Raw genomic sequence first — 25,907 nt, 5'->3', positions numbered from 1 at the left:
AATGCACCCTGTATTCCAGCACATCCCCGTTCTCAATAACAGCACTCAGCGCCTCTTCTCTCCTATAAACCACACCCGACTTGGCTTTCTGTATCGCGACGTTCTCCTGTTGGGGTTAGAAACATGCTGGGGGGTGTCTACAGCCTCCGGCGGCTGGGGCTCCGCCCCAGGCCCTGGTTGCTCCTCTCGCTGCGCTCGAGTCGAGCGTCGGGGGGTCACTCGTGAAATTCCCCAACGAGCAAAGTACACCCCACGCCCGACTCGAGCGCAGCGAGAGGAGCAACCAGGGTCTGGGGCGGAGCCCCAGCCGCCGGAGGCAGCACCACTACTCACGTCAACCAGAGCCAGATTAGCCCGGAACTCAGTAGCCACCACGTCTCGCACCGTTCGTCTGAACCACCTCTCTTTAGAGTGGATCCGGTTGGTGTAATAGTATGGACGGATCCGTCTGACTCCGGACTCGGTCACTGCGTTCATTGCGGGTGATTTCAGGGGTAAAGTGAAAAGTTTCGTGCATGAGCGATCGCGAAGTCGGCCCCCGGCGGCTGGGGCTCCACCCCAGACCCCGTGGCTCCTCTCGCTCCGCTCGAGTCGGTTCCGTGTCCAATCCCCGCGAAACTCCTGCGAAGCAGGAGCAACCAGGGTCTGGGGCGGAGCCCCAGCCGCCGGAGGCAGACCCCTAGGAGAAGTAGTCTGTACAATTATATTAAATTAAACGTAAATCTATGCACATGGTCATTGTTGAAGACCTGCAAACACCGAACCAAACAACAGGACTCGGAGCTGGCAAAATAATACAACATAAATATAAATATAATACTCGCAAGAGTGTCATAACAAAGTCGTATCCCAAAAAGGTAAGAACAAAAGCAAAAACAGGAAGGGGGGGTTCATTAAACAGGGGAGGGGATGGGGCAAAAGTGGTGGTTTTTAGTACCTTTTCAACGAGTTGAGCGTCGAATGCCAGCAGCGAGAGAGAATAAAGTGAAAAAAAGGGTCAGCGAGGTTTAAAAATTTGGTTCAAATTTAGAGCTTGAGCTTACGGGGAACCTCCCAAGTGTTCTCTTGGTTGGTGAAGTGGCCGTAAGAAGCAGTCTTTTGGTAGATGGGACGGGCCAAATCGAGGTCCTTCACCAACACACCGGGTCTCAAGTCGAAGTTGTCTCTAACGATCTTGACAAGTTCACCAGATGAGTACTTCGAGGTGCCATAGGTGTCGACGAAAATCGACAGGGGCTCGGCAACACCAATGGCGTACGAGAATTGAACAAGAGCACGACGGGCAAGTCCGGCAGCAACAAGCGACTTGGCGACCCAACGGGCAGCATAAGCAGCTGATCTGTCGACCTTAGAGTAGTCCTTACCAGAGAAAGCACCACCACCGTGAGCACCCCATCCACCATAGGTATCGACAATGATCTTACGACCAGTCAAACCGGCGTCTCCTTGAGGACCTCCAATAACGAAACGTCCTGAGGGTTGAATGTGGTAGACAGTCTTGTCATCAAGGTACTTGGCAGGAATGACCTTCTTAATGATCTTCTCGAGAATCTCGGTTCTCAAGTCCTCAGTCGAGATCTCATCAGCGTGTTGGGTGGAAATGACAACAGTGTCGACTCTCTTAGGGATAGTGGCTCCGTTATCAGACTCGTACTCAACAGTAACTTGGGTCTTGGTATCGGGTCTCAACCAAGGCAAAGTACCGTCACGACGGGCAGTAGCAAGAGCCTTGTTAAGTTGGTGAGACAAAATAACAGTCAAGGGCAAAAGCTCCTCGGTCTCATCAGTGGCATAACCAAACATGATACCTTGGTCACCAGCACCAAGATCCTCAAGAGCCTTCTCATAGTGCAAACCTTGAGCAATATCAGGAGATTGTTGTTCAATAGCAACCAAAACGTTACAAGTCTTGTAATCAAAACCCTTGGCAGAATCGTCATAACCAATTTGCTTGATGGTATCACGAACAATCTTTTGGAAATCAAGTTGAGCCTTGGTGGTAATCTCACCAAAAACCATAATCATACCGGTCTTAGCAGCAGTTTCACAAGCAACCTTGGAAAGAGGATCAACCTTCAAACAGGCGTCGAGAATAGCATCGGAAACTTGATCACAGATCTTATCGGGATGTCCCTCACCGACAGACTCGGAAGTGAAAAAAAAGGTCTCTGGAGCAGTCATTGCTGGCTAAATAAGAATAATAATAAAATGGAAACAAAAAAATTACGAAATAAAATAAAAATGAATTATCAAAGTCCCTCGCTGAACGTCAACAACTCGTTGTTATTTTGATACTGTGTTTTTTTTTTTTGCTAAAGAAGAAGAAGAAAAAAAAAAAAAAAAGAACCAGAAAACCGACTGGTGCGACACCTCCTTTTATATACACTAAACTATCACGAAACCGGGTACCAGTGATTTTTTTTTCAGACCCTCAGCCCTCTGCCCCGATGCAAGCACATGCTGCTGCTACCCAAGCCTAAAGTAGCATGTGAAAATTTGCCTGTCACTCTGGTCCCCTGTCAACTGCCAGCCGTTGCCCACATGCCACCCGGCCCCCCAACCCCCAACCCCTAACGCCATATCACGTGCGTCCCACCCGGGTCCCGCGACGCAGGGTCCAATTGCGTGACAGTTGGCTCGTGGCTCGTCAGGGGAGGGGGTCTGCCTCCGGCGGCTGGGGCTCTGCCCCAGACCCCGTGGCTCCTCTCGCTCCGCTCGAGTCGGGGATGGGGGGATGGGCTCTGCCTCCGGCGGCTGGGGCTCCGCCCCAGACCCCGTGGCTCCTCTCGCTTCGCTCGAGTCGGTTTCTTCGACGGTCGCTGGAATCTCCTGCGAAGCAGGAGCTACGGGGTCTGGGGCGGAGCCCCAGCCGCCGGAGGCAGGTCCTCTATCGGTAGAAAATTGGTTTTAGTACATAGGAAAGAGGTAGCGAGGGGGGAAGTTACTCCCAGTCGACGTAGTTGCGGCCGACCACGCGGTAGACGCGGACTTCGCCGGATTTGAGGTCGCTGAGTCGGTAACTTTCTTGCTTGAGTTTGCCGCTGCTGGTCTTGGATGAGGATGATGACTCGGGCTGGATGTAGACACGGATTTTTTTCTTGGTGCCGTCCCATTCGTAGATGACTCCCGAACTGATACTGTCGTCTTTGCCAACATCGACACTGTATTTCGTGTGAAGACTGCCCTTATGACCTTGAAAATGCGCGTTTCGGAATGCGACAATATCACCAGGTCGGATCTCGTCAAACTGCTTCACACTGGCATTCGCAAGATTGTCATATACAAGTGCTCCATAGGCTCGACGTCCAATGGCTGGAAGTGCTCGCGGTTGTGCTGCTACAATATCGGCAACCAGATTAGCACTAGAACTGGATCCGCTGGATGATAATTTCTGTGCTTCTTCTAACACTTTTCGTCCGTACACTTTATATGCGTCTTCCAGCTGGTCTTGACGCCACGATGGAGGGGCTGTGTGTGTTTGTTCAAACACCACTGACCCAACTGGATCCTGCTGGTCGTATCTCGCAGTGATAACTGACTGTGAATAGTCGTGATATAGAACATAAACATCTCGAGAAACAACAACTCGTCCTCCTCGTTTTGTCGACTGACTGTCATCAATCTCGTAGATGAGATTACCCAGATTACGACTAATGGCTGATGGAACTCCATTAGGTACTGTCCACCATTGCGACGACACGTCAGGATCAATATCGTGTGCGACAAACGAGTTACCACTGTCCAAACTAGTTCGACCCTGACTAGCAGTTCCTGTTCTTTGATCAATAGACCGTCGTGAAAAGTGGCCTTGAGTCGTGCTAGGACTCACTGAACTCGATCCTCGTGCACCTGTTGAACCTGCCGCTGGTGGTGCAACTGGAGGTGCTCCTGGTGGTGCCACTGGTGGTGCTACTGGTGGAATTGGAGGTGGGACATTGTGAACTGGGGCCATTGGTGTTACAATCGGAGCTGGAGGAGGTGGGCCACGAGGAGCACTTCGAACTGGCTCGACTGGAGTCACTGAATCGTCCTCGAATCCAGACGAGTGGTCCTGTTCGTACTGTTCCGTGGTATCCGACTCATCTGACCCCTGTAAATCAGACGACGTTTCTTCAGAAAAGTCCACTGGCGGTCGTGGAGGCAAACCAAGAGGAGGTGGTGCTGCTACTGGAGGTGGGGGTGGAGGTGCTCGGACTCCTGGAGGTGGCACTGGAGGCGAAGTTGGAGCTATTCCGCCTGGAATTGGAGGAGGAGGTCCGGTTGTTGTATGAGGTCGTCCTGGCAAAACTGGCTGATTCCGGTGATGCTGATGCTGGTGGTGCGAGGAGTCGACCCCGCTGGACGACCCTGTTGACAGCTGCCGACCATGAAACCCTGCTCGAGGCGACCCCGACGCCTCATCTTTCGAATTATAAATATCCGTGTCCTCATCTGCTTCATATCCGGTCGTTTCATCGGAAAAATTGTCCTGTTCCGGCACCTGAGGAGGCAAACCCGCCACAGGAAGCGGTGGAGGAGGCGGCCGGCTGTGAGGAACAGTATCCGAAAAATCGTCCACCGTCCGCGACTTCCTCGGCACCGCCCCAATTGGCGACCGGCCCGTGCTGCTCGGCGATATCGGCACCGGCGGAATCGCTCCACTTCCGCCAATATACGAATGTCTCTTCGACAGTCCCCGGAACCCTTCCTCGGACTCGGTCCGTTCGTCGTCTCCGAGCTCGTCTGCTGCGGTTAGTGGCTGACGGGTGGGGGGTGTGCCTCCGGCGGCTGGGGCTCCGCCCCAGACCCTGGTGGCTCCTCTCGCTTCGCTCGAGTCGGGCGTGGGGAATCCCCTCTTTAAATTCTCCTGCGAAGCAGGAGCAACCAGGGTCTGGGGCGGAGCCCCAGCCGCCGGAGGCAGTCCGGGCCCCGGGTACGTACCTTCAATGACCTCGTCCACCTGGGACTTGACCGGCTCGGTCGACGACCGGCGGGGCGGTTTGTAGACCGGGTCCTGTTCTACGGGTGTCGTTAGTGGTTCGTTGGTCAGAGGAATTGGAGGGTTTGTGACTTACCAGTGGGGATGGAGCGGTCTGGGATTTGGGGTGGTGGTGGTGGAGGTGCTCCTGAAGTGCTTGGTGAACGGGCTACGGATGGTATGGGGGGTGCTGACGCGATTGGTGGGGATGAGACGGGGTGGGCGGCGGGTCGTGAGGGTGTCTCGGGTGAGGGAATTGTTTGGGGAACGGGTGGAGCATGGCCGGTCGGTTCAGGAACTGACAAGGGTGGAAGCGGTGGTGGGGGTAAGTGAGACCGACGCTGTTCTGGCTCTGGAACAGCAGGTACTGCTGATTCTTCTTGATTGATTTCATCAGTCTCTTGAACAGTGTCTTCTTCGGGTACCCTTTCAGTTTGTTCAGGTTCCTCGTCTTGTTCTTCTTCTTCTTCTGCTGGCTCAGTTGTTCGTTTCTGAAGAGCAGCTAGAGCTTTAGGGTCAGCAAACGGAAACATGGGAACTGGCGCTTGGTGAGTTTGGACTTGTTCCTCTTCTGGCTGAGGTTTAGACGCTTTCTTGGTTTTAGGCTTTGATTTGGCCGCTGACGGTTGAGGGAACCCACCGGTCATGAGCATTCCAAGGTTCATGCCCATACCACCCGAGATTTTGGCCATTCTCTCTCTCAATGCAATTCGTTTTGCTTCTTCTTCGTCCTCTTCATCGTCCTCATAGTCTTCGTCATCATCTTCTTCCTCTTCTTCAGCTTCTTCTCCTCGTTCTTCTGGTTCTTCTTCTGGTTCTTCCTGTTCAGCTACCTCGTCATCGTGTGAAAGTGGTGCACGAGTTGGAATAGCCGGTCTAGCAGCAGGCTGTGTTTCGTCACCTTCGAGAACAAGACTATCGTCTAGATTACGAGGTCTGTCTATCGACTGCTTTCTATCACTGAAACTTCCAGATCTACGAGGTCCAGTGCTAGCTGGTGACAGAGGTTGTTCTTCAGCAGCAATGCTCGATGCAACAGATGCAATGGATCCTCCAGTTGCTACTCTATGGAGTTCTTTCCGAGAACTGGAGGACAAGGTTCTTTCAAGAGGAGCTGGTGCTGCGGGTGCAACATGATCTCCTTCTTCAACTGCAGTTCCGTCATCATGAACAGCTTCTGCAGCAGATGCTTTCTTGGCTTTGGCTTTCTGCTTTTTACGCAAGGCAGCCGCTTCAACCCGTTCTTGCTCTTCTTGCTGTTGTTGCTGTAATAGCTTAATACGTTCTTTCAAACTCATCTTGGGAACTGCTTCTTCTTCATCCTGCTGGTCGTGACTATGGTCAACGGCAGCTGGTGGAGGTGAAGCTTGACGCTCAAAAGCTGAACTGCTATTGGAAATAACTGGACTGCCAGTATTCGACGGAGAAACTGCTTCAAATGTATTGGTTCGTGAAACAGATGGTTGTGACTTGGGAATGCTAGGAACATACGAACTAGGAGGTGGTACGTATGGCTTCTTGACAAACGACGAGAATTTCTGTTGACCAGGAACTATAGGAGCAGCTTCAGATTGGACATTAAATGCGGCAATTCTATCCTTGAATGCATTTCTGGTGGCAGCAGTGGGTTTATGGTCAATATTGCTAGTGTCCTCTTCAGCAGCATCTGGGTTATGAGAATGAGAAACAGGAGCTGATGAAGGAGCTCGATCGTCTGAAGAGTCTTTGATATCGATATTGGACAACTTGTTAGTTACCGATTCAATAGGAGCTGATGATGGACTACTAGCTACTGGAGCTGATGATGAAGCTGGTGCTGCTGCTGGTTTACCACTGGAAGCAGCTGCAACTGCCGTCGGAGGAGGTCCGATATGAATGGATTTGGATTCTTCTTGGTCGTTGTCTTCTTCTTCCGACCAGCCGTCATCACCATCATCGTCGCCAGCAACATTCTTACTAGACTGGGTGACAGATGCAGAGGCTGGTACTGAGGATGACCCGGTAGATGCAATAGCAGCTGATACAGGAGCCGGAACAGTAGAAGGAGCAGCCTGTTCCGTGACCGAGGCAGCCGACGACGGTTCCTGACTGACTTCTACAAAATTTCTGGGAAACATACCCTTTCTCGTAGGATCGTCGACACTGTTTCCACTGAACCAGTCGTCATCCTCTACAGATTGGACCTCAATCTTCTCGCCAGTTTCAAAAGACAAATCATCGGGATGGTCCGACTGGTACGGATACAGTGCCGTGACCACAAATGGAGGTGCAGGAACCGAAGACATAATTCCCGATACGATACTAACAGTGGTGAAGAGGCCGCAACTCGGGACTATGGAGCCGGATCGCCAGCAAGTTTAGATCTTATGCTGTTAAATAGCGTTGTCAGAGCAATGAAATAGTCGATTCCAGGCACAAACGACCCTGAAACAGACTCAATTGATACCAAAGATATCCTGATACCCTGATAACAAGCGTTTCAAGCGATATCGAAGCTGGTCGCAAACACGGGCGAGACCTAACAGCGGACCAATAATAAATGCGGAGATAGATTGCGGCGAGGTTTTCTGTCGATAGACAATAGCAATTGCAGCCGGACCGACCAATTCGCACGGAGATAAACCTGAGGCAGACCCAACAAATAAATCAAAACCGATTTCTAACACTCGGCGGATGTTGAAGTTTAAACTTTGAATACACACACACGACTGACGTGGGACGGAGTCTCCAAACATATGTGGAGACCACCGGCACCGCCGCTTACAGGGACCCATGCTGCGGGGGTTAGGTCACAGGAAGCACCGCCCCTCCAGCGATACCGGCCGTCGTATTGGCATACCGGGGTCGGACCCCTGCTCAGGGGGTGCGACCCATGTTCAGGGGGTGGTGTGCCTGCCTCCGGCGGCTGGGGCTCCGCCCCAGACCCTGGTGGCTCCTCTCGCTGCGCTCGAGTCGTTACGTCGACGGTCCCAGCCAACTCCTGCGAAGCAGGAGCAACCAGGGTCTGGGGCGGAGCCCCAGCCGCCGGAGGCAGGCACTCGACCCAAAGTAAAGTAACTCGTGAAATAAATGATAATATATAAAGAAAGAGGGTTAGAACCGGTCGGGGAACAGCACTGGCGCCACCAGAGTCCATGCGTAGAGCGCGAAACAGATCCAGGCGCTGACGATTTTGGTCCAGGACGAGAAGTATGTTCGGCCGACAGGGACAAAGGCGCCCTCGGCGTCTTCTTCTACGTTCATAGTGAGTAGTGTGGCAGTCCATTGGGTCGCAAGGAAGAAGACGAGGTGGAATAGCACGTAATTATACTTTGTAGTGCCTTTCTCGTCGTCACCATGACTGCCGAAAGCATCGTCTTCGTCCTCGCTGTCGCTGTATTCCCAGTTGGTTTCATTGAGTGCTGATGCCGGTAGAGCTCCAGACTCAACAGCAGATCGAAGTGCTTCGGCTCTCATTGTCGAGCGTGAGGGTTCTTGAGTGACGAGCGAATGTTCGGATTCAAGTGGTTCGTAGCTGTTGGATTGCTTGATGGTCGACGATTGAGTAGCAGCTCGGGTCGTGGTGTATGCGATGGCTAGGAACGTGAAAATGGCTCCTAGAACGATACTGGCGGTACGAGTACCTCGCGATCTGATAAGTGGATTACAAAACTTATCATCAGGCTCGGCGGCTACTGCTGACATCGTCAGATACGCACAGTAGATAGATACCATGGCCGATTGGGCCAGACCGGCTTGAGGATTATACTCCTGAACGGTAGGATTGATTGAGAGGACAGATACAATTATTGTGAAGACAAGATTGATGGTGATAGCTGCCTGGTTCATTGAACATCCTGACGACGCAAAGAAAACGTACATCAAAATCGTCAACACCAGACTTCCTACGTACATGCCGAGAGTTGATCCGACGAGAATGAATCTCCACACGTTAGAATCGTTCTCTTCGACATGTAAAAGACACGTCTCAGCCCACGAATGGGCAAAGTCGACGAGAAGAACCAGTCCGATAAGAATGAAGATGAACGAGAAGATCATGGCAATATGATTACCCCAGAACACGAAAAACGAGTCGGGGATTAAAAATGTCACAACAATCAGGGCTAACCACCCGAATATCTTGACTCCCCAATATCCATTCTGAATACCGGCACGAGGATTTCGAGACGAATGGACCCCGACTAATAATCCTGCCAGGATCACATGAAACAGAGCCAGTGCAAAGTTGATTCGGTGAACTGCTACAAACCCATAGCATTCACCGCCCAAACAGGTGATTTTCATATAATCCAGGGTTAAATGTTCCAGTTTCTTGACAGCCCAGTCCGTTAACATGATCCAAGACAGAATCGAGTTGACCAGAAACAAAACCGCATACCCGATTCTAGTGGCGATACTGGACGAGCACTTTCCACACACCGAGCACAGCGCCGAAAACGCTGCTGCTCCACAACAACTGGCTATCCACGTGCCCACCATGCTCACCGCAGGCGTCGCCATCAACGGTACCGATAATAAAGCTCCCATTATATTCGATGTAGAAATAGACAACTAACTTCGTCACCTGCTCTCTCCTGAGATTACTCGTCTATCATGCCGCAGCTGTACCCGATAACGTTAATTACAGCCGCAGTGTGCGGCGTGGGTCTGCCTCCGGCGGCTGGGGCTCTGCCCCAGACCCCGTGGCTCGCTTCGTTCGTTTGTTAGGGGGTTGGGCTCCGCTGGGGGGTTCTCCTCGGGCTGGTCTTGTTTCTGGCTGGCGTGCGTCTTTGGTGCTGAGTTTGGGTACTGTGGGCTGTACGGGTGCGGCCTTCGGTTGCCGGTGTCTGTATTTTCGAGCTGTATGATTAAAGCAAAGGGCTAAATTGAGCAGGCGGAGTGTAATCCCAGGTCCCAAGAGCTTCTCACCAGAGATTTAAACTGGTTTATTCCTGCCCTTTGGCGAAACGAGACCCTGGCTCCTGGCAGCTGTAGAAGCAGCAGTCTGTGTCAGTTCCGGGAGACCTGAACCTATCCGCAGACTCTCTCCTCACCGAGAACAAACTTTCCCAAAATGACCCTGGCAGCCCATGTTTACTACTGTCAACAACGGCCCTGACACTGGCCCCGGGCACGCCGACCCCCGCCAAGGAACCGGCGCTAGATAAGTCGGGATCTACACGTGCCTGCTAGCGCATGCAACGTTAATTACCGATGCGCAGGCACAGCCAACGGTCTACCCGGGTCCCACCAAATTCTGCTTCGGGGACATGCCTCCGGCGGCTGGGGCGCTGCCCCAGACCCCGTGGCTCCTGCTTCGCACTGCTTCGCAGGAGAACTGGACGCCCCGAAGCCCGACTCGAGCGCAGCGAGAGGAGCAGTGGGGTCTGGGGCGCAGCCCCAGCCGCCGGAGGCAGACCCCCCCCCCCCCCCTTAGTAGAACCCGTGGTAGTCGGCTACCGGTCGAAGGGTTTTCTCCCGAGGAACTGTGGACCCGGTTCCTGGTGTTAATGGCGTGCCGAGACGGTTGGCGTGTGTCGGCTCCGGAACGGCAGAGTCTCATCGGAAGAGAACAGCTGCAATTGGACCCTGAGATGAGGTTTGTGGAAAGGTGAATGTCGTGGGATGGTTTTTTAGGGCGGTTGTTTGAGCCTGCCGAGGGTTTGTGGACGGGAGTGGGGTCGCGTGAGCGGTGGAACGAAATGGGTTTTTGGCGGGACCGAAACCCACCCGGCTTTGCGGTGATTGGCTGGTTTTTATTTAAACTATTTTGGTCAGATGCGAGCGAGTGCCTCGGTAAAATATCAGGGCGGGCTCGTTTCTGGGGTTGAGGATATGCACGTTTTTGCATGTACCCTGGACCCTAACCAAATGCCAGCTTCAGGTGCATTGCCAGAGACTCGGCGATTGGCGATAAATACACCCGGTGGGATCTGTGGTGTTTCTCTCTATCTCACACGGAATCATCAACGTTATTCGGTCTCTACGAGTGAAAAGGTATAAAAAGGTAAGTGCAATGAGGTTTTTGCGATATTCGAAATGCTAATGAAATGGGGTTTGTGAAATGGATATGAGCTGGTGGTGGTTCGTGAACTACTGGCTCCCCCTGGATCGATCTAACATGATAGAGAGATGGAATCGTTAGAAATCCATTCAAAATCGTTTCTGATCAAATGGGTGAATGCTCCTAGTAATTCGACTATTTCGTGGAAGGTCAAACCGACCAAACGAAGTGTCAATTTCGGATTGTGTCGTCATTCAGGAGATTCTACTACGTCATTGACCTCGATTGGCGATGGGAGTAGACGGTCTACTTCGTCTGCTTCAGGAGTGACTTTTGAAGAGAAGTTGGCGAATTCTGGTCTGGATAAAGTTGCTTGGCATGGTAGATGTGAACCTGGTGAGTTATTGGAAGGCAATTATTATGTTGCTGACCATGCTGGTGGTATGTATGCACTTGTGTTTGACAACATGTTCTCCAAAACTACTGCCAAGAGAGTTCTGTTTAGTCAACATATCGAACAATTGGGCTTCAACTTCTCAGAGACTTCAAGCATTGTAACAGGTTCCACATTGAACTCGTCGGCTCCTCAGACTCCTCAGACTCCTTCAAATGGATCTTTAACCCCGAGTATGGGTACTGTTCCAGTGGGTGGTGGTCAAGGTAGATCCGGTTCAGTATCTACAGTTATGTCTAGAAGATTATCAATCTATGCTAATCCTAGTGCTGCCGCTGCTGCTATTGCTGCTGCCTCTGCTTCTGCCAGTGTATCTGGTTCTTCTTCAGCTCCTGCTGGTTCTGTCAGTGGAACCGACTCATCTGCTCAGTCTATTCATACTGTGGGTCCATCTGCAAACGGTTCGTTTGTAAATGGTAAAATAGCTAATTCTTCCACTGGTGCACCTCCTTTGCCTTTAGAACAGCTGTCAAACAACTCGAATTCCAATATTAATATTGGTCAATCGAACATTTCCAATGGCAATGGCAATGGCCATGATAATGGTAGACGACGGTCTTCTCATACAGCCAGCTCGGCACAAACTCCACAAACGTCACATCGCGTTGAATCCGATTTAGCTGGGTTTACGAACCCTGCAGCTAGTTCTTCTGGCCATTCAAATTCACATCCTCGTCCCACTTGGGTCAGTACTGACCGATATATGTCAGGTACTATTCTTAAGAAGCGTCGTAAGAAGCTTCAAGGATATGGTCGTAGATACTTTGTGCTCGATCGTAAATACCAGCTTCTCAACTATTATCTCCATGAACGATCATCTCTTCTGCGAGGATCAATGCCTATTAAGTTGTGTGATATTTCCGCTATTGAAAGTACCCGTGAAATAGTCATTGATTCTGGTATGGAAGTATGGAGTTTGAAAGCCGAGTCTAATTACGACTGGAAAGCATGGGTTTCTGAACTTGATGCTATCAGTCGATCTTCTGATAGCCCCTATACAACCACCAACACGGCATCCACTGGGGGAATGTCGTCGGGTGGGTTAGTACCCACCCATCTAGCTACTGATGAAACCACCTGGAACACCATTACTTCACTTGTGAAAAAACTCGAGTCGTCAAGTGATCTTGCTCAGGCTTTGGTTCACAGTCCATCGTCAACAGGTGCTATACCTCAACTCCAACGTAGACCCTCGTTCTGGAAACGAAAGAGTTCGGTCAAATCAACTACACCCAGCTCGTCTACTCCAGTTGCTTCGACTGCTGCCACTAGCAGTTCAGAAGACTTATCAACCACCTTGAACAACAATAACAACAATTCCAACCCGTCATCGCCAGATCTTGCTCCACAACCCAATGTCCAGCAGCCAGACCCGCGAATCCAGGAATTGTCGACCCAATTGTCTTCTCTAGTAGCCGAATTCCAACTTCTACTCGCTAAACAAAACAATCTTGCCAGTGCTACCAGTGCTGGAAGTACCAGTGCTCCATTAACTGTTTCAGGTGCTGCTACGCCATCAAGACGATCAATGGATGTGACTAGTATTTTCTCTGCTGATGACCAATTCTTTGATGCATCCGAGACATTTGGCGGTGGTGTTCACTATGTCGATTACAATGACAGCGACTACGAAGGCGAAGATGAGATCTACGACGATGCTGATTCTGAAGAAGAGGCGGAAAAAGGTAATATCACAGCCGACACCAGCAGCATTCGTCGCGATCGCCGAAGCTTGATTGCTGAATCGTCTATAGTTGACGATGAAGTGTCGCGAGATTTGTATCCTCTGCCACTAGAAAAGGTTCCCAGACGACGCGATATAATTGAAGCTAAATCAAGTCCACCTAGCATGCTCGGTCTGTTGCGAAAGAATGTTGGCAAGGATTTGTCGACTATCACCATGCCAGTCTCCTGTAACGAACCATTGACCATTCTTCAAAAACTTTCGGAAATTGTCGAGTACTCTGAACTCCTCGACAGAGCAGCTGCTTCTATTAATGAAGAAGAGCGTGCCTTGCTGGTTGCTACATTTGCTGTGTCATATGTTGCAAGTCAGCGATCCAAGGAACGAGCTTTGCGTAAACCATTCAACCCTCTACTCGGAGAAACCTTTGAACTCGTACGAGAAGATAAAGGATTCAGATTACTCGCCGAGAAAGTCTCGCACCGACCTCCCATCATGGCCATTCAAGTAGAGTCTGCCGACTGGACCCTGCAATATACAGCACAACCACATCAAAAATACTGGGGAAAGAGTATAGAACTGACCGACAGTGGTCCAGTACGTATTCGATTCCACAAAAATGGCGATGTGTTTGAATACTTACAACCATCGACCTTCCTTCGAAACATCATTGCCGGTACCAAGTACGTTGAACCTGTAGGCTCAGTCACGGTAGAATCATCGCGTGGCGGCACTGCTGTTATAGAGTACAAAGCAGGGGGTATGTTTTCAGGCACCTCTGAAGAAGTATCTATCAAAGCTTTCGACGCATCAGGAAACCTGTGGCCAGTGAGCTACGAAGGTAAATGGACTGACCACATCACGTCGACTGGCAACGGTAAAGAAATCATCTGGAAAGTGGGCAACCTCGTCCCCAAGGCACAAAAGAAGTACGGATTCACCGAGTTTGCAGCGTCGCTCAACGAAATCACCAGCATCGAAGACGGCCACTCGGCACCCACCGACAGCCGACTGCGTCCCGACCAACGATGCTACGAAGAAGGCGCCATCGATAAAGCCGAGACGCTCAAACTCGACCTCGAAGAAAAGCAGCGCCAACGTCGCAAAATCATGGAAGAAAAGGGTATAGAATGGGAACCCACCTTCTTCGACAAACCGGCCTCGTCCGACCCGCAATATTTCACCCTCAAATCCGGCGACTCCAGCTACTGGTCTCGCCGCAAAGCCCACAACTGGGAGGGTCTCACCAAGCTGTGGTAGTTAGCGTTAATAAAAAGATCTTGAAGTGACGGGCCTTTGCCTCCGGCGGCTGGGGCGGAGCCCCAGACCCCGTTGCTCCTGCTTCGCAGGAGTTGCTGGGACTGTGACGCTCGACTCGAGCGCAGCGAGAGGAGCAGCGGGGTCTGGGGCGGAGCCCCAGCCGCCGGAGGCAGACCCCCATTCCCGGAATGACAAAACAAATGCGAATGATATTGAACTATGCTTCTAAAATAGGATTATCAGCCCGCTCTTCTTCGAGGGCCGAATCCTGCTCCTGTCGGTTGATGACGAAAAACGACCAGCAGACCAGACCAGCACCGATGTAGTAGGGGACGGTCGCGAACCGGGCGTTGAGAACCATCTCGCCGACCATGGCGAGTGGAATGGTTGCGCTGAGACCTACAGTGACGAGCAGGGGCGAGGTCATGAGCATGGCCATGATCCATGAAAAGTCTGAGACGAGAATGGAGATGCTGTTGATGATTAGAAGTTCCCAGACACGAGCCGAGTGAGGAAGCCCGAATGTCTCGATGCCTGTGTAGTGAAGGATGATGAGCAGTGGCCAGAGCGCGATGATGTTGACCAGCCCAACAAACCCGAAAAACAAACGGGTATCAATTCGAGACTCGTCTCCAACCTTTGTTTTCAACAGAGTAGTATATACACCGTATAAAAAGGCGCTGCCAAGAGCCAGACAGTTGCCATAGAGAGCGGTAGGAGGTGAGCTTTCACTGTTCTCGTCCGAGTGCGAGATGAGCCAGACCCCAAAAATACTCATACACAGAGCAGCTAATTTTGTGTAATTGAACTTTTCAACCCCGAATATACTACCCACAATCAGAGTGAAAAAACTCGAAGTACAGGATATAATTGTTGCGCTGTCAACGCTGGTGTATACATAACTCGCGTTGTTGAGCAGGTTCGAGATAAACCACAGAACAGCAAACTGGCTACTAAGAATAGCTGTTTCTCGAGTAGTAAATGCATATTTGGTGCTTCCATCGTCATCATTGTCTTCCATTTCATCATCATATGGTTTAGGTAGAGGAGATGAAGGGATAGATCCGTGGCTTCGAGGCGATGTGATATATGACCCTTCCAGTTCCTCGCTCTCGGTAGAAACAGCCGTTCTTTCTATTTCTACTTCTTGAGCCTCTTCAGCTCTAGTCAATGGTCCAGGAGATGAAATGGTTTCGTCTAACAGTCCCTGATGAGACATTCTTCTATTAACTCTCGACGACGGACTGGTTCCTCGTCCAGTCGCAAATTCTGCAATTTTATTGCGAATGGTTTGGAAAGTAGATACTCCTAGTATACTGGAGCCATGGTCATAGCTGCTGCCACTGGCATGTCTATGTCTATTTTTTCTTCTATTCTGTTTCTGAACCCACCGACTCGCTGTTGGTGCCAGATACAGGGTGAATGTTGCCGTGTTGAGGTATGTGATAAAGTAGGGTTTGCTATATTCATCGGACATGGCATTAACCATGAACCCGGAAGCCACCCATAGCACAATGACCACTGTCAGGAAACAGAGTCCCAGCTTCCAACGATGCTGCTTGAGATCCACTGAGATGCTCATTCTGCATAAAACTTTGATGTAGATGATCTGAAATCAAGTCACTGTACCTTTTCCATTCAAATTCAACTCCTTTTAATTTCCTATCTCTCGTTCTATCTCCTGTAGAAATGGAACTATTACCAACTGCCACAGAAACAGTTCAATTTTTGTGGGTAGAGGCCACTGCTATCTCTTATCAGTATCAGTACGGCGCAAAACGAGTGAAACGGGTCTTTCTCGGGACATTAAACAGACTTGGGAGATAAGTCGAAACCGGGGAACCCGTCTAAATTCCACTAGTAAAACTCTAAGTCGATGCACAACAGACGTTTTTAGACCAACACCCGGGTCTGAGTCATGGATGCGCTTATCTATCTACCCAGCGTCCTGAAATTTTCGTGATCCCTGAGACACTTATCAGGGCCGTTTTTAACGCCGTATCGCGGATCTGCACGTTAAACGCATATGCCAAAATGATGCAACCCGGGCTGATCCTGTTGTACCTCAGGCCCATAAAACGTCGTCCGTTAAACCTTTTTCTTCTTAGTGGTTTGGCTGCGGGGGTGCGGGGATACCTCCGGTGGCTGGGGCGCTGCCCCAGACCCCATTGCTCTGCTTCGCAGAGAACTTCGGGTCCCCTTACAACAGGGCTCCTCTTCCATCTGTTTCCTGCCAGTATAAACTGAAGCAGCTGCAGTTGTCGAGCGAGCCCTTCGCACCGCCAAAAGCCGCAGAACCTCCAAGCCCGCCGACGCCCAACTCGAGCGAAGCGAGAGGAGCCGGGGGGTCTGGGGCGCAGCCCCAGCCGCCGGAGGCACACCCCCTTCCCCAATTCAACCTCCCTCCGGTGAACAGATGAATTTTGCAGGAAAAAAATGAGGTGGACCGGCGGTCGGGGTCGCAGCACAGAAGCAGGTAATCTCAGGGGTAAAGTGATAGACGCGTTTCAAGCGCGGAAGGGGGCGCGGCTTCTGGATTTAGTTGGAAATTGAGGTTCGTCGAGTTTTGTGTTTCTTCGATAGTTGACCGACGGTTGTTTAACAAACGCGTTTTTAATGTTCGGAAGTACTCCCATACACAGCCGGTTGAAGGGAGGAAGTTCCAGCGGTGGCGGGTTTGGCAGGCCAGCGAATCAGCCTGCTCGGCCGCTGACTGACGGGTTTAATGGTCCAAGCGCAGCTGCTGTAGACGGGAACAGCCAGTTTGATCGTGTTCAGAGTAACGAAGGAGCTGACTCTTTTTTGTCGCCTGTTAAGAGACTGAATCCAATGGATATTAGAGAGTTGGAGGACGAGTATGAAGATATTGTTGATGGCAGTGTTTACTCGATCCCGCCGCCTCAAACTTTGTCGGGCTTGAATGGAAATGGGGTAACTGCAGAAGATACACCCAGTAGACTGTCAGAAGTATCTCCTTCGTTCAGATACGATTTTTCTGGACAGAACCAGCAGGACCAGCAGAACCAACAGAACCAGCAGGCTCAAGAACGTGAGGAAGAACCGTTTTATTTGTCTCAGAGGGAGTCTGAAGGATATGAAGAGCCTCCAACGCAGCAGCCTCATCAACATCCTCAACCACCTGGTTCTCGACAACGCCGTTCAAGATTTAATTTCAACTCGCTGGAGACTATTCCTGACGCTTCGCCAATTGGTGCTCAATGGGGATTGACTCCTATAAAACTGCCGCAAAACACAATTCAGATGCCGTATCGTGAGGAGGGGGATGTTATGGAGTCTGTGGACACGGCATCAGGCTCGGATCAATCTGACAATCAAAAACATTCTGAAATGGATGAGGGCGAATTGACTACTGTGCAAGAGAATACTGGACTATGGGGACGGAGATCTAAGCCTCAACTTTGGGGTGATGTGGACACTGAAAAAACGCAACAGCAACAACTGATCAAACCAACTCCCCAAAAAGGACGAACATTCAAGTCACCAAAGACATCTCCTGGAAACTCCAGGAAAATTAATAGCTCTATGAATGGTAACATGCGTACAAACCAGCTTATTGCTAATATCAGCAATCGATCGTTTAATGATGAGGGTGATTCAACTGAGATTGACGACAATGACGAGGGTGGGCTGTCAGCAGAGACGATTATTTATGCAGTCAAGTCGGTATTGAAGCCTATTCACAGATCGGTAGTGATAATATTCAACACTATTTGGATTTCGCTTAGAGACTTGATAACTCCTGGCCTGGTACAGGTTGTGCTTGCGGTTGCTGTGCTGGCTATTGCTCTATATGGCGGGGTCTACGTAGTATCCAAATCTGGTTTCTCGTTTCAACCATCTCAGTCTCCGTCTGATCCGTTTGTGGCACCTGTCGGCCCTCCAATTGATTTGGAACAGTGGTCGAGTCGTCTTATGTCTATCGAATCGAAACTATCGCATGATTCTAGCCATTATTCATCGCTTGAAGCTTGGCTCAAAGACGGTTTTGAAAAATTGCAGAGCAGTTTTGGAGATTTGGAATCCCAGTATCATCAGGAGCTCAAATCTATATCGCAGACTCTGGCCCAAATCGGCTCGCAAGTCAGTGACCAGGATGACTGGTCGCAGAAAGCTGATAAGGTTCTGCAAGAGGATCGTAAATTACTATACAGATTACAGCAGATAATTAGTGCTCAGGCTGAGGACTTTACGAATGTCTATAGAGCATTGGATGAACAGAAAACGAGTATTTCTGAGGTCGCTTCTTCGTTAGAAAATATCAAGGATATTACTAACAGTAATAACGAGATTGATCTTGATAAGTTTGTTTCATGGGATGGATTAGAAAGAAAGCTGGCTACGGGTATTAATCAGTTACAAGAAGACTTTTCTAGACAGATTGATCAAGTCAGCGGGAAAATTAACGGCATTGTCAGTGAAGTTTTAGAAAAGCAGCGTGCTGACTTTGACTCCAGTGCGACGCTGGATCAGTTTAAATCAGCGTTGTCTTATTTCGAAGAAATTTTAAACAACCAGCATGATAAGTTGACAGAACAACTGTCTAAAGTTGAAACAGATGTTCGAGACGTGTACCAATCAGTTGACTCTCGGTTGCGAGAACAAAAGGTGCAAATGGACCAGGACCTGAGTTACCGGCTGGCTAATTATAAACAAGCAAACCGTCCCGCCCGTAAATTTGACAAACCGAATTTCGCAGATCGAAACATTGGCGCCAAAATTAATAAACTCGTCACCTCGCCAAGTTTCAATCCATTGGACTATGCCCCTTTTTTCTACCGAAACTATCGCATTTTCCTGGGATTCTTTGGAATTGGTAAATATATAGTTCACAGCAGTGACAATGTTCTCACGCCCACCATGGAGCCTGGCAAGTGTTGGCCAATTAAAGGCTCACGAGCTAACTTGGGAATCTCGCTGCCCACGGATGTTGAATTGGACTCGGTTGGAGTAGAACATATTTTCCACAAATCGGCTATTGACCCCAGCACTGCACCCAGATTGGTGTCGTTTTGGGTCGAGATTCCTGATCCTGCTAAGAGACAAGAGCTCGAGCAGCTCCTTGGACATTCTCCGCAGAAAAATGTGGGCTTGCCATCATCATATGTTGAGGTCGTTTCGTTCGAATACAATGTTTTTGCAGATGAACCTCTGCAAGTATTCGAGCTACCTCTTGCGGTTCGACACCAAAAATTAAGGGCTAAGAATGTGGCCTTCCACTTTGAGGAAAATTGGGGACACCCAGCAGCCAGTTGTATCTACCGGTTGTTGGCATTTGGTAACCCGTCCAGGGCCTCTGCTGAAATTGGCCAGGACCAGACACCCGGAACCCAGCCAAAGGCACTCGAAACGTCGTATGAGCAACAAGAAGTTGGCGACGAGGCCGGATTTGGTGATGATGATGCTCTTGCTTGATAATGATGTGATGTATTGATGTGTATTTTAATTAATGACTATTTGCTAAGGATGAGATGACTATTGGCTAGGGAAATGGAGAAGGTATATTAGTGATGAGAGGAAAATAAATTAATCGGTCGTAGCGGTCGTTATATGCAGTAAAGTCGTTGCTTGCTTGTGTCCAGTAGATATCTATAGACACTGCTCTTGAATTTTAGTCTGGTCCTACTAGACATACTTGTAGTGTCTTATAGAATTCAACTCCTTGCGAGCGTTGAGAATTGCTTTGAGTGCGACTTCTAAAGTATGCAAACGCTTTTCCTGTGATTCGTCTGGTCTCTCAGCAGACTCTTCAAGTGCTTTATATTTAACTTCAAGCTGGATTCTTGAGTTGGTTTCCTTGGAAAGTGATTTTGACAACTCCTCTACCTTCCTCTCGGCCAGGATTCTACGTTGACGTTCTACTTCTAAATCACTGGTTACTCCACTGACGGAGTTTTTCCTGTAGATATCATCTTCGAACTCTGCAGTAGCTGCAGTGTCGGTGCTAAGTGTGGAAAATAACGAGTTCATAGACCCCGAGCTCTTTAATCTGGATCCATCTGTAGAATGTGAAAAGCTCGATAATGACGATTGCAAAGATCCACTACGGGTTATTTGTCTGAGATGACGGACCTCCTCTTCAAGCTCACTGGCTCTATCAACCGCTTCAGAAGCTGTACTGGACAGGATTTTGACCTGTTCCTCGAGAGCCTCTGTTCTTTTCTTATCACCCTCCCTACCGGGCTTCACAATCTCTGGTTGAGACTTGGATTGTGACCGTACCAATCTCTCAAACATTGTGACAGTATATTATATTTCTCGCAGTTATTGTGTTCTTGATAGCAGAATACAGGAGTCAAGGAGTGCAGGCTCCTGGCATTATATATAATCCTGCTGTAGGAAATCTGCGGATTGCAAATAGATTTGCCGATTGTAGAATCAAGGGGGTGCTCGACGTACATGGCACTTTGCAGGACCTAAATTGGAAAGGTCTATCTTATGAATTTTTTTAAGTTATAGCTAATTTATGTCTAGCTATTTAGCGAGCTTGGACCATGATTGAGTCTGCATGTATATGCACGGATTAGCGCTTTGACACATTTTTGCTGTTATTTATGGAATGATTTTCGATACTAGCCTGTTAATGCGGATTAATGCATGGTCAAATGTACAACCGACTTGTGGAGATTGACTATATTAGGGAATTGTATTTCTATATTTGTACCGGGTATCTTTATCAGCAATGATTATTAACTGTCGATTTTTTTTCACTTATATAAATGACCTATAAAGTATGGGCAGTTGCACGATTCGATGGAAATGGATCTCCCAGCATTTAGCAATAGTAATTCTCGATCGTTTAAATTAATATCCAGTATTTACCAAACCATGCTAAGTCATGCCAATTCATGCGAATACATGTTATTAGACAAAATCTCGCGAATGGTTGACCTGGTCGGATGACAAGGCGTACATTAGTGCCGTGTACTATGGCCTTTTAACTTGTCTTATTTTGGCGAAATTTCTTGTCGCGACTTGGCTGTCAGTGCAGCGGAAAGTGCAATTTGCTCGTTTGGACAAGGTACTTTTTTGTTAGTTTAGAGTTTTCTCGCTACAACCGTTATAACGCATTCGCGGCCCGCTGATGCCGTTGCCGCTGTCCAACCACGTCTGTTCGGTGTGTTCACCCGACTTTACCTGCTGAATCCATTTCAGTGCATGCGATGGTGCTCACACATTCTACATATTTTTGACACCTCCTTTTTTACCCCCTGGCGGCAAGGGTTAAACGGTCATGCACGCTTAGGCTAGATTGACCTGCGGGCTCAATAATTGCTGTCCATCGGGTCATTTATCTTATAAATTACAAAAAGCGTCGGCATTTGGGGCCGATTTGACCGACTTCTCATTAAACAGCGTAAATGGTTTGCTGATTAAACTGGGGTTTGACTAAGATGGGATGTAATTGGGCCGTTAGCTCAAGTGTGTCATCCACCTTTTCTGTTGAGATATTCGACTCGATTGCGCGAAAAAGACCAGTCGGGGTGGATGCTCGCGATCTAATGGTTTACTTGGCCGTGATTTAAACGACGCCAGGGTGCAGCGAGAAAGGGTCCTGCCTCCGGCGGCTGGGGCGCTGCCCCAGACCCTGTGGCTCCTGCTTCGCAGGAGTTCCTTAGACCGTGGTTGCTGCTGTCTGGCACCAATTTCGTATTTTGCTCCTTGTCAAAGTCAATCATATGACGGACTGGTTTGCTGATAGTTTGGTCTAATTTCTCCTTTCTTGTCTATATTGCTAACCAGTTTCAACTTTAACTTTAGTTCCTTATTTGGGGAATGAAGGGGTGCATGGTCGTTGGAGGTAAGGTAAGGGCCACCCTCGTCAGTGTCTTATACAACTTGAATACTATAAACATAGGAGTATAGGAACCAAGCTGAGTATTGGGAGAAGCTCAAATCCAAGATGGATATTTCACGTAGAACGGAAATGAACCGGAATTACATGTGATAGTCTCGATACTGAGCTGGAAATATCAAAAGCGGTTAATTGCCATATATGATCCGGCTTGAGACAAAATTACCAAAAATCTAGTCCACCAATTCATCGGGTATCGCCAGTAACTACAATAATATCATATACCTAATGATTTCAAAACCAGTCAAATCTGGGTATTATATAGACATAAAAACAAAGGATAATGGGTGGTGAATTTAGGTTTTTCGGTGAGCTGGGTGGATTTGCAAACGGCATCTCATGCATGCGATCGAATAAAACACACTTCTTGACTACAGGTATTCATTGCTTGGTTCTTTTGTCGTAAATGCTATTATTATAGTTAATACTACGACTAAGCCAATAAAACTACGAAAACAAGCCGAATGTCCCTTTTTGCCCCATTTTAACTTAGAAGGATCTCCAATATTTTCTAGTAAAAATTAGGCACTATGGCCGAGCGGTTAAGGCGAAAGATTAGAAATCTTTTGGGATTTTCCCGCGCAGGTTCGAGTCCTGCTGGTGTCGTCATTTTTTTTTTCGTTGGTAATATTACCTCGCGTCCTAAATTAATTAACACAGTCTTGGTAGGACCCTATTTATTTATCTATATTTTAATAGTTATGCCAAGCAGTCACGCAAAACCCGCGCAATGGCAATAGCCTTCTCCTCCTCCAAACGCCTCGTTACCACCTGGACACCCACTGGCGCTCCGTCAAATGAGACTGGATCATACCATTCATGGACATCTTTGTCAATTTTATTGGCAGGCACAAAATCTGGATATGGTGTGTCCACATTCTTGTCGACATATGTCACAGGAACAGTAACGGCAGAGTAATCTAACAGATTTATCGTTGCCATATAAGTGCTGAGAGCATCCGGCGTATAAGGTTTGAATGAAGCAGATTCCCAAGCGGGCAGGATCCAGGCTGAAACCGGCTTGCCATTGAATGTACGCTTGCTCGTTTCGTTCCAGTAGTCCATGTATCTCTTCTGGATTCTATACTTGTCGTCGGCATCAGACCAGTGCTCATTAAGAGTTCTTGCAACAAGTCCCTCTTTTTGAACCAGAGAAGGCTCACCACTGATTTCACAAGTATCGAGGATTTCCTTGTATCCATCTGCGTTATAAATATTGCCAGTGACTTGCAAGATCTCTGCATGTCCCTGGGGTTCCCAGTCAATTACTTCATGACCAGCCTTGATTAGTGCAGTAATGGTCATCTCAATAGCTCGGTTAACCGGAGGATTAGGATGTATAACACCATCCCATCTCATGACACCAAAACTTAATTTGTTCTCAAGTGACACATGTCTCCAAGGAATTGGAACCACCTTGGGATCCTGATTCCACGACTCGGCGTCTACGATAATTTTTGTAAATACCTCCAAGTCATCAAGATCCTTTGCAAGAGGACCAATAACAGACGGGATAACCGATTGACCCGAGTACGAGTTCGTTACATTCAAATACGGAATCCTTCCGTGAGAGGGTCGAAGTCCGAACAGGTGATTAAAGGCCGCTGGAATACGGATCGATCCACCAATATCAGTACCCAATCCAATCAAACTGCCATGACTGCCTATCAAAGCACCCTCACCGCCCGAACTACCACCAGCACTCAAATGTCTGTTAATAGAATTATAAGTGTACCCCCAAATATTGCTATGAGTATCACCAGCCATCATAGCCATTGGAACTGTTGTCTTAACGTAAAATACAGCACCGGCATCTCTGAGTAAGTGCGCAATAACCGACTCATCGTCCTTGGTAGCTGGCTTTCCAAGATGACTAACATATCCAATAGACGTCTCAATTCCCTCTAAATTGACCTGATCTTTCAAAGACACCGGAATACCATGTAAAGGGCCAACGACTTTTCCTGTCTCTTTATAATAAGCGTCCAGTTTCTTTGCAGTCTCAAGCGCTCTATCAAAGAAGATTTCGGAGCAGCAACTGAGGATCTGGTGGGCGTAAGCAGCACGTTCACAGAATGCCTCGGTAACTTCCAAAGATGTCAACTCTCCACTAGAAATCTGTTTAATCAACTCCCTCATTGTCTTGCTGGTAATTGATAACGTCTTTTTCGTAACTATCTTGTCCAAATACTCCAAAGTATTCGGCTCTTCATCGGCACTTGGAATGCTATCCAGTATCCATTTCGAGGGGATCTCGGCCCGGACAGAGTGGCGCTTCTGTTTAGCAACTAATTCCCAATTCTCTTCACTCATTCTGCTGAATGTCTCTTCTCAATATCCAAATGTCATTGGGAACAGACCCATATATGTACACCAGAAGGCGCTTATCGTTATCGCATGGCGCTTAATTGCCTGATAACAGCCATCTCTGCACGTGACATGAACATCGAATGCGGAGTTCTCAGGGGTATGTCTCAGAAAGCAAGGGGGGGGGGGGGGGGGGGGGGGGGTTGTTATGGCGTCCCGTGTTAATGACCCTGGCCTTTTTTCGGGACAAGGCCCTTGGGACACTCTCGGGCGAAGTGGCCTGGACGACGGCAGCGGAAGCAACGGTCACTTTTTCGCAATGTCTCTCTTTCGGCGTCAGTCAGACGGTGAAGACGACTGGAATTGCCCATGACGAGGTCTCCATCGAGATTCCTAGTCCCTGGGGCGTTGGTCGAGGGTAGAGAGCTTACGCAATTTATAGTGGTCGAAGCAAGGGTGGTTGCGGTGGAGATGAGGTTGGCCGCATGTTGAAAGAGGGACGAATCAGGTCTCATGCTGACCCGATTGGCGACAAGGAAGGCTTCCTCCCAGGTAGTCGCGTTACTGAGGCGTACTATGACACCGAGTTCTGCTTGGAGTCCGTCAACGAAGCGCATCCATAGGTGTCTCGGCCGGGGTCTATATTCGTCGCGCATTTGGAGCACCATGCGACGAAAGGTTTGTCCGTACTCTTCTACAGTGGACGTTTGGCGGATGGTGTGAAATTGGTGGAGGAGCTTTTGCCAGTGGTCCATTGGGTAGTACATGTCCTTGACGGCTAGCTGATTGTCTTCCCATGTAATCGGGGGCTCATTGTTCAGTGCGGTTTGTTGGTCGGTGATGAGGGCGTTGAGCCTTCTAATCTCCGCCCAAAGTGCCTCATTGTCGGCGGAAATTGAGTTGTCACCCATGGTATTAACCGCGCCTTAAAACCCGTCCGGCTCCGTGTCAGAGTTGGTTATTCTTCTGCCGAGTATTTCATCCAAATCGGAATCCAGTGAATTAGTTTCGCTACCAATTGTAAGAATCGGAATCCGCGTAAAGGGGTAGCTACGGGGAAAACAGTGGGGACAGGGTCAAGCAGGACCTTGGCCGGATTCTGGTTCTTTCAAATTATTACAATTCTATTTACTAGCAAACTTTCGTTAACTAATCCCAGTCCTTCTCCATGTCGTTCCTAAAAGTCTGTCATCGGACGAGAGGGAAGTCCGGTGGGTGACCATACCGCGTACCGCGGTAACCCGTCGGTTAGTTAGAGGAATGAGACTCCTCAGTGTCGTAATTTTCACAAAACCTGTAAGGTCGAAGGATATGTTGTATCCGGGTTGAGGCCTTACCCGTCTTAGAAGTTAGTATAAGAAGACTTAATGTATTATAATTGAAAACTCA

The 25,907-nt window shown here is 49.0% G+C and overlaps 8 protein-coding genes and 1 non-coding gene across 9 annotated transcripts; 3 read left to right on the top strand and 6 right to left on the bottom strand.

Moving 5' to 3' along the window:
• Positions 1-1,026: 1,026 nt before the first annotated feature.
• SAM2 (methionine adenosyltransferase SAM2) lies at positions 1,027-2,181 on the bottom strand (the record flags this gene model as incomplete). The annotated part of the gene is made up of 1 exon (XM_018881399.1): positions 1,027-2,181. The coding sequence occupies one exon, from the start codon at positions 2,179-2,181 to the stop codon at positions 1,027-1,029; it is 1,155 nt and encodes a 384-aa protein (XP_018733992.1).
• A 760-nt stretch (positions 2,182-2,941) lies between these two features.
• Positions 2,942-7,242, bottom strand: BBC1 (Bbc1p; the record flags this gene model as incomplete). Its single annotated transcript, XM_018881398.1, has 2 exons — positions 2,942-4,998; positions 5,055-7,242. 2 exons carry the CDS (start codon positions 7,240-7,242, stop codon positions 2,942-2,944), a joined length of 4,245 nt encoding a protein of 1,414 aa, XP_018733991.1.
• An 808-nt stretch (positions 7,243-8,050) lies between these two features.
• On the bottom strand, positions 8,051-9,484 carry TMS1 (Tms1p; the record flags this gene model as incomplete). Its single annotated transcript, XM_018881397.1, has 1 exon — positions 8,051-9,484. The coding sequence occupies one exon, from the start codon at positions 9,482-9,484 to the stop codon at positions 8,051-8,053; it is 1,434 nt and encodes a 477-aa protein (XP_018733990.1).
• A 1,584-nt stretch (positions 9,485-11,068) lies between these two features.
• On the top strand, positions 11,069-14,338 carry OSH3 (oxysterol-binding protein related protein OSH3; the record flags this gene model as incomplete). Its single annotated transcript, XM_018881395.1, has 1 exon — positions 11,069-14,338. The coding sequence occupies one exon, from the start codon at positions 11,069-11,071 to the stop codon at positions 14,336-14,338; it is 3,270 nt and encodes a 1,089-aa protein (XP_018733989.1).
• Positions 14,339-14,555: 217 nt separating this feature from the next.
• On the bottom strand, positions 14,556-15,920 carry AWJ20_4328 (uncharacterized protein; the record flags this gene model as incomplete). Its single annotated transcript, XM_018881394.1, has 1 exon — positions 14,556-15,920. One exon carries the CDS (start codon positions 15,918-15,920, stop codon positions 14,556-14,558), a length of 1,365 nt encoding a protein of 454 aa, XP_018733988.1.
• Positions 15,921-16,954: 1,034 nt separating this feature from the next.
• On the top strand, positions 16,955-19,771 carry sad1 (spindle pole body protein Sad1; the record flags this gene model as incomplete). The annotated part of the gene is made up of 1 exon (XM_018881393.1): positions 16,955-19,771. One exon carries the CDS (start codon positions 16,955-16,957, stop codon positions 19,769-19,771), a length of 2,817 nt encoding a protein of 938 aa, XP_018733987.1.
• Positions 19,772-19,981: 210 nt separating this feature from the next.
• On the bottom strand, positions 19,982-20,593 carry AWJ20_4326 (uncharacterized protein; the record flags this gene model as incomplete). Its single annotated transcript, XM_018881392.1, has 1 exon — positions 19,982-20,593. The coding sequence occupies one exon, from the start codon at positions 20,591-20,593 to the stop codon at positions 19,982-19,984; it is 612 nt and encodes a 203-aa protein (XP_018733986.1).
• Positions 20,594-22,735: 2,142 nt separating this feature from the next.
• On the top strand, positions 22,736-22,817 carry AWJ20_4325 (the record flags this gene model as incomplete). Its single annotated transcript has 1 exon — positions 22,736-22,817. It is a non-coding gene; the product is annotated as a tRNA-Ser (tRNA).
• Positions 22,818-22,910: 93 nt separating this feature from the next.
• Positions 22,911-24,524, bottom strand: AMD2 (Amd2p; the record flags this gene model as incomplete). The annotated part of the gene is made up of 1 exon (XM_018881391.1): positions 22,911-24,524. The coding sequence occupies one exon, from the start codon at positions 24,522-24,524 to the stop codon at positions 22,911-22,913; it is 1,614 nt and encodes a 537-aa protein (XP_018733985.1).
• Between the last annotated feature and the right edge of the window lie 1,383 nt (positions 24,525-25,907).

This window comes from Sugiyamaella lignohabitans, chromosome C (genome assembly GCF_001640025.1).
Source record: "Sugiyamaella lignohabitans strain CBS 10342 chromosome C, complete sequence".
Taxonomy (NCBI): Eukaryota; Fungi; Ascomycota; class Dipodascomycetes; order Dipodascales; family Trichomonascaceae; genus Sugiyamaella; species Sugiyamaella lignohabitans.
Note: the sequence above shows the minus strand (reverse complement) of the source record. Positions and strands in the feature narration are given on the sequence as shown.